The sequence below is a fragment of the Prionailurus viverrinus genome, chromosome B2 (assembly GCF_022837055.1).
Source record: "Prionailurus viverrinus isolate Anna chromosome B2, UM_Priviv_1.0, whole genome shotgun sequence".
Lineage (NCBI taxonomy): Eukaryota > Metazoa > Chordata > Mammalia > Carnivora > Felidae > Prionailurus > Prionailurus viverrinus.
In genome coordinates this window covers 136,887,301-136,900,625 of record NC_062565.1, presented here as the reverse complement: position 1 = coordinate 136,900,625, position 13,325 = coordinate 136,887,301, and the positions used below count along the sequence as shown (strand labels likewise).

Sequence of the window (13,325 nt, the reverse complement as noted above, 5' to 3'; positions counted from 1 at the left end):
GGGCTGGGGAGTCCCTAGTGGTGGGATAGCCCTTTCTCCCCCTCTGGGCACAGACAGGAAGGACTCTGCTTTGCACCAGAGAGCAGGTGTGCTTTGTCTCATTCCCCCCACGTGCTCCTGACTCGCCCTCTTTCCTGTGCCACACAGCAAGCTCCCAGAATTGACTGAGATTAGTCACTACCCGCTGTACTAGAATCAACTCTTTACCTGGTGTCATTTGCAGAGATCGTAACGTACTAAGATATTCAGCCCACTTGCCGTTGGCTCGTAGTTTATCTTGGCAGCAACAGTGTTCCTTGTTGGTGCGTCTCATCTCAGGAAGAGGATGCGAGAGGATGACAGCCACTGCTCTGATCAGCATGGAGACGGGCACGTCCTTGTACTGCAGAGTTAACTAGTGGGTTGTTATTAATCGATGGGTTTTTTTGTTGTTTTTTGGGGTTTTTTTAGCGAAATATAATAGAAAGCATCAGAATGCATTAATCGTGGTAGAAATGAATACTATTTCATGAAATTTTTGTGTCACGTATTGGTATGTGTGCCCACGTGCATCTGTGTACTGTGTGTACAGAAGGCTTTTTCGCCGTGGGATGGAGTCAAGAAACTTAAAAGCTAAAGCATTGTCCTGCTGACGTAAAACATATCTGTGTTGTATAACTTTTATCTACGGTCTATGCATAACAGGAAAACATGCATTTTTCTTTTCGTATTTAGAGGCAGCATTACAGTAATGCATTACTCTTCTTCAGTACTAGAATGTGAATAAAAATAAGCTTTCTTTTTTAAGAAAAGTGTTCCATCAGAGCGTGTGATGCACTGAAGCAAGGATCGTATATAGATTTCTAGCCCCATCTGCTGGAACATGTTTTCTGTGGCCAGCAAAACAAAACACATATTGAAACACTGTGGCTTTCTTGGCTTTCGGTTTTAGGTTTTTGTTTTTTTTAACATTTTAAAATAGAAAGGCCTACATTTAAGTGTTAAATCGAGTAAGTGTTTGAGGTTGGTTTGGCACATCTACGTAAGAACAAGTTGTTGATCCCTGTCCTAAAGCCTGAAATTTGTGCTCTCACTATATATATGATTCATTATAAAAATCCAGAAAAAGACGTATGAAAACAGAAGCTTCTCACAACATAACAATATAATTAATACGGAAAAAACGGGACTACAACACACTCCGTGGGCCTCTTTCCCTTTACCAAATGGATTTCAGGCTATCTTGAAACTTAAAGCAAAGGAAAAAAAAAAAAAAAAAGAAACTTACAGCAAAGGATATAAACCTAAAAAAAGATTGATCCAGCAAATCAATCTGGAAAACTCTGTAAATCATTTATTAATGGAAGAAGCCATAACTTACAGAGAGAGTGAGTCCCAGAAGGCTTAAGGATACAGAAAGTAGTGTGGCAAGCCGTGTAAGTTTATGTGATGCTGGCCAGAACTTTGAGCCAAACTAAACAGGAGACAGGGAAAGAAGGAAAGGTGACAATCTTCAGAAAGTCTGCAAAAATCCTTGGAATGGCTAAGTAAAAACAGATTGTGTTTAAAAATTTATTTATAATTTTTTGGAACTCAGAATGTATTTTCTCATGGAAGTAGTGACTGAATGCACTTGAGTGCACGATAGTATGTTTTTAGCACAGACGGGTCCGATCAGCAACGAATGATGGTGAGGCAGGCAGGGACCTAGCGGGTGGGAGGGGCTGCGTGGGCTGGAGAACTGGGACCACCTCCTCAGCTTTAGTGAATAATATATTCATTAGTTGAATTATTTCTATTCCTAATTATATTCATTCCTAATTATATTCTATTCCTATTATATTCAATAGTCGATTATTGCCAGATCTTCCACTTGGTCAGATCTCGGTGGAAATCTGGCTTTTGTGTGAAACCTCAATTTGTTGTTGAGGATGAATTCAAATCTTAAAAGCACTATATGGGCAGGGTGCCCGGGAGACTCCGTTCAGTGTCTGACTTTGGGCTCATTTCATGACCTCATGGCTGTGAGTTCGAGCCCTGCATCAGGCTCACTGCTGTCAGCACAGAGCCGTCTTCAGATCCTCTGTCCCCACCTCCATCCCCGGCCCGTTCCCCCCCACCCCACAACGCTTTCTCTCAAGAATGAATAAACATTAAAAAAAAAACAACACTATATGGGTCAACTTTAAAAAAAAATTTTTTTTAATGTTTATTCGTTTTTGAGAGAGAGACAGAGTGTGAGTAGGGGAGGGTCAGAGAGAGAGGGAGACACAGAATCCAAAGCAGGCTCCAGGCTCCGAGCTGTCAGCACAGAGCCCAAGGCAGGGCTCGAACCCACGGACCGTGAGATCATGACCTAAGCCCAAGTCGGACGCTTAACCGACTGAGCCACCCAGGTGCCCCAAATATGGGTCAACTTTTGAGTTGGATAGTTCTCTGAGCTGCCAGTTTGCAATTCTGATTCTAGAACAGGTGGCTTCTGCCGTCTCCAGTACAGTTATGGGAAGATCCTCTACTGGAATAGTTCTTGGACTGAGGCCCCCTTATCTCCTCATCTTTTATCTTTTTTGTGCCTCCTCCTGCTCTTCTCACTACAGCCCAGACAAAGTGTGTCAGCTGTAGTAGTCACACAAGTAATTCTGACATCCAACCTAATATCCTGTGATTTTGCTTAGTGAGTTTCAGTAAATTTGTTGGGTCTCCTGCCAAACACAGCCTGCCCACTGTGGCCTTACCTGGTTCCTGTTGGCAGGATTCCTTTCTTTCATGCAGCTTAATCTCATGTCCTGTCAGCTTTCTAACTCCACGAAGCCTTAAAAGAACAGATAGTGTTAGTATTTCTAAGCCTTACGCACATAACTGATTTCCTGTACTCCAGTAACTATCTATACTCTGGCTGTGGATCCCTATGATTTGTGTATCAGCATGTGCTTACCTTCATAGTGACTCTGGGAACCCGCTGATCAGTTACCCACCTGTAAAAGGAGGGGTACGACATTTATCCTCACTTTCAACAATTTCTGCTTGTCTGACTTGCCTTTTTTTTTTTTTCCTAATTGAGATAAAATCATTTTGCTGATGAGTGGACATTTGGTTGATTTTAGGTTTTTCAGTTTGTGTGTTTCTTCGGGGACTTTGTTTATTCCTCTGCTGCTTTAAAAAAAAATTTTTTTTTAATGTTTATTCATTTTTGAGAAACAGACAGAGACAGAGCATGAGCCCGGGAGGGCAGAGAGAGAGGGAGACCCAGAATCCTAAGCAGGCTCCAGGCTCTGAGCTGTCAGTGCAGAACCTGATGTGGGGCTTGAACCCACGCACCGTGAGATCATGACCTGAGCTGAAGTCAGACACTCAACTGAGTGAGCCACCCAGGTGCCCCTACTGCTTTTTAAATCACACATTAGAGTGGCACCTGGGTGGCTCAGTCAGTTAAGAGTCCGACTTCAGCTCAGGTCATGATCTCACGGTGCGGGGGTTCGAGCCCTGCATCAGGCTCTGTGCTGACCTCTCAGAGCCAGAAGCCTGTTTCAGATTCTGTGTCTCCCTGTCTCTGCCCCTCCCCTGCTCACACTCTGTGTCTCTCCCTCTCAAAAATAAACATTAAAAAAAATTAAATCACACATTAGAATGGCATAACAGATTGAAGAAAAGGCAGGGCAGGCTTAAGCCGTTTCTTGAGTTTAGGGCCAGGAGTTAGGTAACAGAAGTGGGAGGAGGAAAGGAATCAATATACTACTTTTCTGAAATTTTGTACTAGGAGCATAACAGAAAGGGAGAGAGTTTAATGGTGACATGAGTAACTCCTAAGAGTGAATTCTGATTCAGTGACTCCTAAGCCTCTCTTAACCAGCGGTGGGTCAGACACCATACGTATCAAATGGCCGTAGAATCACTCATGTTCTGATCAGAAATATAAAACTGTGAACATATGAAAATTGAGATGTAAATTACTTGATACACTTGTTCACCTCCCGTAAATTTTGATGGTTTAAACATACCCGTACACACGGTAAGAATAACTATAATCTAACCGTGATTGACCATTTGTTTGTGCTAGCCATGGTTCTGAGCACTTGACATTCATCAGCTTGTCTAAACGTCACAGCAGTCCTCTAAGTAGACATTTTGTCATTCTGATTTTCTTTTAACTTTTTTTAATGTTTATTCATTTTTGAGAGACAGATGAGACAGAGCGTGTGTGGGGGAGGGGCAGAGAGGGAGACCCAGAATCTGAAGCAGGCTCCAGGCCCTGAGCTGTCAGCACAGAGCCCGACGCGGGGCTTGAACTCACGGACTGTGAGATCATGACCTGAGCTGAAGTCAGATGCTTAACCTACTGAGCCACTCAGGCACACCTGTCATTCTGATTTAAAAAAAAAAAAGAAAAAAAGTTATTCAAATTCTGTGAACTCTTTAAGGCCTGTGTCAATAGCTTTTGAACTTTATTGACTTCATCCCCTAGTGAGGAATGTGTTTTACCTAAGACATACATAGATATAAATGACAGAAAACTCGATAAAGTAACATTTACCCTTACTATGAATGACGCACTGTAATGTTTTCTATTTTATTGAATTTAATTTTTTTAATTATTTTTTTTTAGCATTTATTTATTTTTGAGACAGAGAGACAGAGCATGAACAGGGGAGGGGCAGAGAGAGAGTGAGACACAGAATCTGAGACGGGCTCCAGGCTCTGAGCTGTCAGCACAGAGCCTGACACGGGGCTCGAACTCATGGACCGCGAGATCATGATCTGAGCCGAAGTCGGATGCTAAACCGACTGAGCCACCCAGGTGCCCCTTTAATTTCTTTTTTTTTAAGCTGGTTTGGGCCAACCAGATCGGTAGTAGGATTCATGGATGGTTGTGGCTTACAGTTTGACGAAAGCGCTGTGCCATACTGCTCCCTGTGTGTGCACTGTGCAGACATAGGCCACTCAGATACACAGAATTTTTGTTTAATACTAACCAGAGTAAAAAGTGCTGTACTTCATTTATAGATTTAAAGTAATCTCTGGAGGAGCCTGAGTGGCTCAGTGGGTTAAGTGTCTGACTCTTGGTTTCAGCTCAGGCCATGATCGTAACGGTTCCTAAATTCAAGCCCTGCATGGGGCTCCAAGCTGACAATGCAGAGCCTGCTTGGGATTCTCTCTCTCACCTTCTTTCTCTGCCCCTCCCCTGCTTGTGCTCTCGCTTGCTCTCTCTCAAAATAAATAAAAACTTAAAAAAAAACAACAATAATCTCTGCTGTAAAGGTTAGCAGCAAATTATCAAATGACCTTAAAATAATAATGTTTGTGAAAAAGTCACAGCAACTCAGGTTTGGAGAGACTAAATATCACAGCATCCAGGCCTATATGGTGCCTTAATCCTCTCTGTAACTTTGTTTTAGTCTCTGTTTGCAACACTACCACCAGGGAGGGGGCAGTTCTGTTTTCTGGAGAGCCCACTCCACCTTTTTGGTGGCTGGCGGAAGAAAGTCCTTTCACGGATTGGGCTGAACTCCATCTCCCTTTAGCTTCTTTTTCTTCACTCTCACCGTATGCCTTGTATGAACCTTTGAGACGTTTGACAAAAACTCTCGAGTGCTTGCTTTGCAAAATGGAGTCCCCGAAGGCAATAGCCATCACAGACACTTCAACCTCTTGGTAACCCATGTCGTGCCGATCTTGCCGAAACAGGACCTGATGCACTGCACAGCGTTTGCAACTGCAGACGAGTATCATCTTGGAACTCTCTCTCAAGATCTGGTCTCCCACGGATATGTTGAAGTAACAAGCTTGCCTAGAGGTACATCTTGAACCCGGGCCAAATATGTTACAATGTATCAGAAAATAGTTTTCCTGTGATACATCGTAAATATTCATTTGTTTACGCTCCATTTTCTATGTAAAGGATCTATCACAAAAAAATGATGTTGAATCTCTTTATACAAATGACAAAGATAAGAAACTAAAATGTATTTACAGAGAACTTTTAGTTCTCAGAGTAAAATCGGTGTGATTTTTTAAGATTTACTTATAGGATCACTGTGACTTGGGATAATCAAAGGCCATGCACTTCATTTCTGTCGCATAAAAAAGTTGTTTTATTCTTACAGAAAGGCCATACAATTGATAGAAATGTTAGGGAGAGCCTTTAAAAAAAATTTACCAGTATAATTCAGTACTTTTAAAATAACAAAATTAGCTAAAAGAGGAATACTAATCATATTAAAAAAGAGAATCAAAATAAACTTAACAAGATTTTAGGATAGTATCCCGAAAGATTCTTGAAAAAAAAAAAAAATAGCCTGTTTTATAGTAAAAAATAAGTAACTTAGAACACTCTAATGGAAGTTCATAAATTTACCACAAAGAAGCAATAATAGGTTGAAAACCTCCCTGCTACATAGAAGATTCTTCAAAGAGTCATTGACCCCATAAGAAACACTTGAAATGCCACCGTGCGCTTCTTTGGTGATCGGAACAGACTCTGTGCTGTTTGATGGCAGAAACAAACATAATTGGAGAAAACAGAGCTCTGTCCGGAGCCCCGAAGATAAAAAATTTTCCAGGTGTATCCTTGGCTGATCCCAAAAGCTGTCAGCAGGGTGACCTGTGCATTGCACTCTGGGGTACTTCTTGTCCCAGTCCTGTGCCCTGGGTCTTTTCCATTGCATTTATGTTGCTCTTGGCTACGTAGGTGAACTTTGCCCTCTGGAGGATATAGTGCTTAGGGATGTTAGAGCTGACCCAAAAAAGGTAGTTTGGATTTGGTCTTTAATCCGAACACCCCGTTCCCCAACCTCTACCAGGAGCTCTGAAGCTTTGTGGGTCCTAATTTTAAGTTAAGAAATTATATATAACTCTTTACATATTAGGAGTATACTTATTAATTGATACATTAAAATATGTTTATAATTTATGTTATAGAATATTTGTATACTTAGAAATATTAAGTGTACTAATATATACTTATTGATAATATGTGTATTAACATACATTTAATAATATGTACAAGGTTAAAATACTTAGCTATAGGTGGCTACAGTGGTAGTTCTCATGGTTAACTCTGAACCCACATTTTGAAACGGTCATTATCTTTGTGTCTGTACGTTTTCTGTTGTCCCACATTTCACATGATTTAAATCCATCAAAATGAGTACTTTGAGAATATTAAAATTATATTAATAACATCATATTTAAAGGAAGAGAATTTTGTAAACAATGTAATTCCTGAAACTTGGTTGTATTGAAACTAAGACCTCAATAATTATTAACTGGACTAATGATTACTGAGTGAAAATGGTTGTCAGTGAGTGGTTTTAAATAGTACTAATAATAGTGCCTCAGGTGTTTTGTAAAAGTAATTTTTTATGGTCTTTTCCTTTTCACATATTAAATATTTTCAGAAACCTAAAAAAGATGGGCAGAATGTTATAGAATACTCAATGGCTTACGAAGGAATGATCATACGTACTTCATTAAAAGTTTCTAGGTGACTCATAAACCTTGGGTCACTTTATGGTGGTAGCTTTTCACTCATTTATTTTATATCACAGATGCAGCAAATATTTTGGTGATGGGTGTGGAACATTCTGCGAAAGAAGGTGATCCTGGAACAATATTCTTCTTCAGGTAAGACAAGAGAGCAGCTCTCCTGGGAGATGGGCTTGTGGTCAGACACTGGTCTTTAAACTTGAGGGTGTACCTCCTCCCTTAATAGTAAATGTGTTCAAAATTTACCTGTGATTTAAACTTCTCCTTTAATTGTTATTTCATCTAGGAGACTTTGTCAGCTTTAGGAATTTTCTGGTGAAGTCTCTTACGAAACAGTTTTTTCATGGCTTGCCTTTATCTGTAAATCTGGATTTTTGTTCACTAAGAATACATAAAAGGACCTTGCCTTCCGTTCATCTTCAGTGCCCCTTATCAGACTCATGCTACTACTCTGCTGTCTTTTCTTCTTCTTTCCTCCTTCTGTCGCTCTTCGGTTAAAGTTTTAGACCACCTTACCTCTCCAGAGACTTTAGCCTGGGACCCTGACTCGCGTATAGTTATTCATTTTATTTAAGGTTTTTTTTTTTTTTTTCTTTTTTTTAATATTTATTTATTTTTGAGACGGAGAGCGGGGGAGGGGCAGAGAGAGAGAGAAGGAGACACAGAATCCGAAGCAGGCTCCAGACTCAGAGCTGTCAGCACAGAGCCTGACGTGGGGCTCAAACTCATGGGCCATGAGATTACGACCTGAGCTGAAGTCGGACACTCAACCGACTGAGCCACCCAGGCGCCGCTTAAAGGTTGTTTTAATACCAAATTGTCCAGAGTTGCTGAGTGAGAATGGTTATGATAATAGGAACCACTGAAAATAATTTCATATTATCCCCACAGCTCTTAAAGAAGGTCTGTTATTCTCATTTTGCAGCTGAGGAAACTGAGGCTGAGAGGGATTAAGGGAATTACCCACAGTCATGGGACTGTTCTGTGTAGAACAGAAACACAAGGAACATCGATAAGAACCCAAACTTTGAAGAAATGTCTGTGATACCAGTCTTCGTAGTTGATAACTGGAGCTCCAGCTTGGTTCCTGTCAATGCCTTACCTTCCTTTTTTTTTTTTTTTTTTTTTTTTTTAATCTTTATTTTTGAGAGAGAGAGAGCATGTGAGCAGGGAGGAGCAGAGAGAGAGGGAGACACAGAATCCCAAGCAGGCTCCAGGCTCCGAGCTGTCAGCACAGAGCCCGATGTGGGGCTCAAACCCATGAACTGTGAGATCACGACCTCACCCGAAGTCAGACGTTTAACCGACCGAGCCACCCAGGCGCCCCTTTACGTTCCTTTTTTATGTATGTTTAAGTAATCTCTACACCCATCATTCAGCTTGAACTTAACTCCGAGATCAAGAGTCGTGCATTCTACTGACTGAGCCAGCCAGGTGGCTGAACCTTACCTTCCTTTATTAAGTAACTTAGGAGATAATCAAGAGTTCAACATTTGGTCCAAGTAGAATAGCATCCCCTTTAACTCAGGTGAGGAATTTGGTTGTCTGAGGGCCTCTAGATCGGCACCATCCAGTGGAAATACAATGCAAGCCACAAATGCCTCGTATGTAATGATACATTTTCTAGTAGCCACATGTTTAAAAGTTGAAAAAAAAAGATTTACTTTTGAACACCGGTAACAGTATATATTGCGCAAAATTAATTTTAATAACGTATTTTATTTAACCCAGCATGTCTGCAATGCTGTCATTTCAGCATGTAATCAGTCAGTAATTAATGAGATTTTTACACTCTTCATGCTAAGCCTTTGAAACCCAGTGTGTGTTGTACATTTCCAGCATCTGTCAGCGTGGACCGGGCACATTTCAAGTGCTCAGTAGCTCGCATGGCCTGAGACCGCACCGCACAGCACAGCTCCAAAAGAGGGGCGCTCTTCCCAGCCCCTCTCATCTGCCTGGAGGGGCTGCTCTGAACTGCTAATGCTCTGGCTGTGGCTTAACGGGCAATCGCCTCCACCTTCTGTCCCCTCCACCGGCTGGTGGCCGCAGCTTGCTGCCCGGCCCCCTGCCTGCCATCTCACCCCACCGCCAGTCTGTGGGCAGGATCGTTTTTTCTCATCACTACACTCTCCTGCCAGAAATTCTGCGGAGCTTGACCAGACTCCTTTCATGGCACAGGATTGGCTCCTCCCTGCCTCTCCGACCTGATTGCCCAGTACTTGCCCACGTCCACAACCGCATTGCAGACAACTAGCTGTTTGTTCTGAGATGTTGCCCTGCTCCCTCACGCCTTCTCCCTGAGCCCAGGGTGTTCCCTCGGCCGTATCGCCGCCTCTCGTTTGCTCCTTCGGCTAGCCCTGCTCGTCCGTGGGAACTGTGTCCTCCCGTGTACGTCTCAGCGCGTGCCCTGCATACCTCTCAGGGCACTCACCACGTGGGACTGCAGCTGGAGGCCTGTCGGTCTTTTCTAAGTTGGGAGTTCCGTGAGGGTAGGAACCAGACCATACTCATCTTTGTATCCCAGATGCTAAGCCCAGACCCACACATAGGCTAAGCACTTCGCTTAGAATGAGGGGTGCCTGGGTGGCTCAGTCGGCTGGGTGATTTCGGCTCAGGGCATGATCTCACAGTTCGTGGGATCAAGCCCCACATCGGGCTCTGGGCTGACGGCATGGAGCCTGCTTGGGATTCTCTCTTTCCTCTCTCTCTGCCCCTCTCCTGCTCATGCACACACATGCACGCTCTCTCAAAATAAACCAAAAAAATTTTCTTAAAAAAAAAAAAAGAAATGTTTGAAGAATGGTAGGAAGCCACCGTATTTTTACCTGCCTTTCAATTCCACCTTTCCTTCCTCCAGGAAGAAAAGAGCCATACCTTTCGCTCGCTCTCTCTTGCTCTCACTCTCGCTCTCTTTTTAGCTACTACCAAAAATAGCTCAGTGTGTCAGACTTCAGGAATCGAAACAAGTTAGACCTTAAGTTCTTTCAAAGCCAGAACTAGGTCCAGAGGCCTCCTGTGGCTTCACTGTTGTCCAGGCACTGCAAAGATGGGTGGCATTATTCTGTGGGCGCTCTTAGCCATCTTGGGCTTTAACTTATATCAGTCTCTTCATTCCGCAACTATTAAAAGCATGATCCTTTATTCTTTCCCTATAGCAGAATCTGCCTAATGAGAGCTAAGACGGGTCTCAAAAATTTCCTTATTCTGATTTCTGTACATCAGAATTGAACCAGGTATGAAACAGTTCAGATCCATGAAATTATATAGTATTACAATAAGAGTTATTTATTCTGCAAACCATGTGAGAAATCATGAATTTGGGGGAGCTCAGGTTGTATCAAAAGCTCAGTAATAGCTCTTTTGTTTTAGCAAATCATCTAGGGACCATAATGTCAAATAAGTAATCACATTTGTAAAAATTGCCTTCGGGATATATTCTAGAAGCTACCTAAGCATGGCTTTACGTATGGCCTTAACGTATTCCGCTGTTAACTTAATTGATTCTTTTATTCTTTTAAATCAGAGAAGGAGCTGCTGTGTTCTGGAATGTGAAAGACAAAACTGTAAGTATATATAAAGTATAAAAGTGTAAAAGTTTTCCTGAGAAAAAAATTGTCAATCAGCACTCAGTAATCTGAGCCACTGGAAGATAAATTAACAGGAAATCCACAGCCTACTTGCTCTGCATTATGTGATTGATCCTAGCACGTTTGTCTTCTAAGATGATTATATTTTTTTGGCTTATAAGTTTCCTCCATTTTCCATCCTCTGGGCTTATAGTAATTTGTGAAGAATTAGAACAGCCTGGCTACAACGCAGACAGAAAGAAGTTAGTTACACTTTGTACACGATAACCTACAAAGTGAATCACAGTTCACTGGCATTTGACTGCACTAAGGTCTTACTTCAGATCAAGTTTTCTAGAACTTTCTCACAGGAAACAGTTTCTTCATTATCGCGATCACAGTTTGTTTACTGTAACCTTTTTAGAGGTAGTTTGGTAATACAGATCAAAGCTTTATATTTAACTCAACAAAGTTTTACATTTAGAATGTTATCCAGAGGAAGTAATTGCAGTTACGCATGATAAGTGATGTACAGAAATGTTCATCGGCGTACCGTTTACAGTAGCAAAATGAGAAATAACCGAAGTACGTAACGTAGGAAGTTTGTCAGATACCTCCCTAGGTGATACCGCAGTTCTTAAAAATTATGTAGAAAAATATCTGTTCCTAGGAAATTGCCTAATTAAATTTAAGAAGCAGATTATAAAATATAACCATTATAATATCAGGGCTAGTTAAAAAAATATGCCTCATAAAATCCCACTTTTACTAAAAGGAAATACACCCCCACTACACACACACACACACACACACATGGCGGTGGTAAGGTGGGGTTTCCTGAAGAAAAGGAAATATAAATGACTAATAAATATAAGAAAAATTGGCTGTTTGAAGTGGCAGAAATGTAAAAGGCTGGTAATACCTAGTATTTTTTAAGAATGCTCTGCTGAGGACACCTGGGTGGCTCAGTCGGTTAAGTATCCGACTCTTGATCTCAGCTCAGGTCTTGACCTCCGGATCATGAGTTTAAGTCCCACTTTGGGCTCTGTGCTGGGCGTGAAGCTTACTTCAAAAAAAAAAAAAAATGTTTTCTTAAATGTTTAGATTCTAAAATTGGAAAAACCGTTTTAGAGAGCAGTTTAGCAACATTTATCAAAATAGTAAGTGTGCATGTCTTTTGATCTAGCAATTCCTGAGGACATACCCCCATCAGACCACAAAGATACATAAGGATGGTGCATTTGCAACCTTGTAATAGTGTCTCAAGAGTAGGAATAATCTGTGGACGGACATTGAGGAAGGTTAAATAAATTGCGGTTTCTGCATTAAGGAGAGTAGCATTGAAAATGTTTACATGCATAGTATGATCTAATTTTATATTAAAAAAAACACATGTATTTTTAAAAGTCTGGAAGGATATGCAGCAAATTAGGGTTTTCTTTGGGGATTAAGAATTCAGGAGAGCGGAGAGAGATTATTACTTTATACCTTTATGTTGTTTAAATTTTTATAAGTATGGGACTTACACATTTTTAAAAAGATTTCACAGATACAAACCATAAAACTCGTGGTTTTCTTTGGGTTGTGGAACGTGATAATTTTAATTTTCTTTATGCTAATGTGCTTTCTAAATGTGAAAACAAGTTAATATATTATTCCGTTGAGTTTAATATCACAACAAATTTGCCTTTTCCTTAAAAACTAATCAGAAGAGCTTTGCACAGTGGCAGTGAGTGGCCAGTGAGGTTTATCTGAGGCATGATTATTGCTAAGTAAAAACTAAACAGAAGAAATGTCACCAAACGTAATGACAAATGTTATAACCCTTAACACTATGACATAGTTCTGTATGGAGAGAATCAGGTATAATTTCAGGTTACTTACTTTTCATTTTCTTCTAGATGAAGCATGTGATGCAAGTCTTAGAAAAACATGAAATCCAGCCCTATGAAATCGCACTGGTGCACTGGGAGAATGAAGAGCTTAACTACATCAAAACAGAGTGAGCAACATTTTATCACGTTTACAAAAAGGGCACTTGGAATTACTAGACTGGAAGCAGTGAAGACAATAAACAACTTACACATTTGGAGACTCATTTTAAGAAAAAAAGTTACTGGTACAGATACAAAGCCTAAACGATATAATAAATATTCGTAGGTAAACATAATTTTTTTAACTGGTCAGGCTACACGTAGTAGAGGGGCGCCGAGGTGGCCCAGTTGGTTAAGCGTCCGACTTCAGCTCAGGTCATGATCTCACGGTTCGTGGGTTCGAGCCCTGTGTCCGGCTTTGTGC

At 41.1% G+C, this 13,325-nt stretch overlaps 1 protein-coding gene across 2 annotated transcripts in view; it reads left to right on the top strand.

The window, feature by feature from the left end:
* Positions 1–13,325, top strand: part of RMND1 (required for meiotic nuclear division 1 homolog) — a 44,147-nt gene that overhangs the window by 9,552 nt on the left and 21,270 nt on the right. For both annotated transcript variants that reach the window (XM_047859897.1, XM_047859898.1), the window contains exons 3-6: positions 5,662–5,770; positions 7,524–7,599; positions 10,985–11,024; positions 12,929–13,029. In XM_047859897.1, the coding sequence (XP_047715853.1) occupies positions 5,662–5,770; positions 7,524–7,599; positions 10,985–11,024; positions 12,929–13,029 (326 nt within the window). The remainder of the gene's footprint in view (positions 1–5,661; positions 5,771–7,523; positions 7,600–10,984; positions 11,025–12,928; positions 13,030–13,325) is intronic.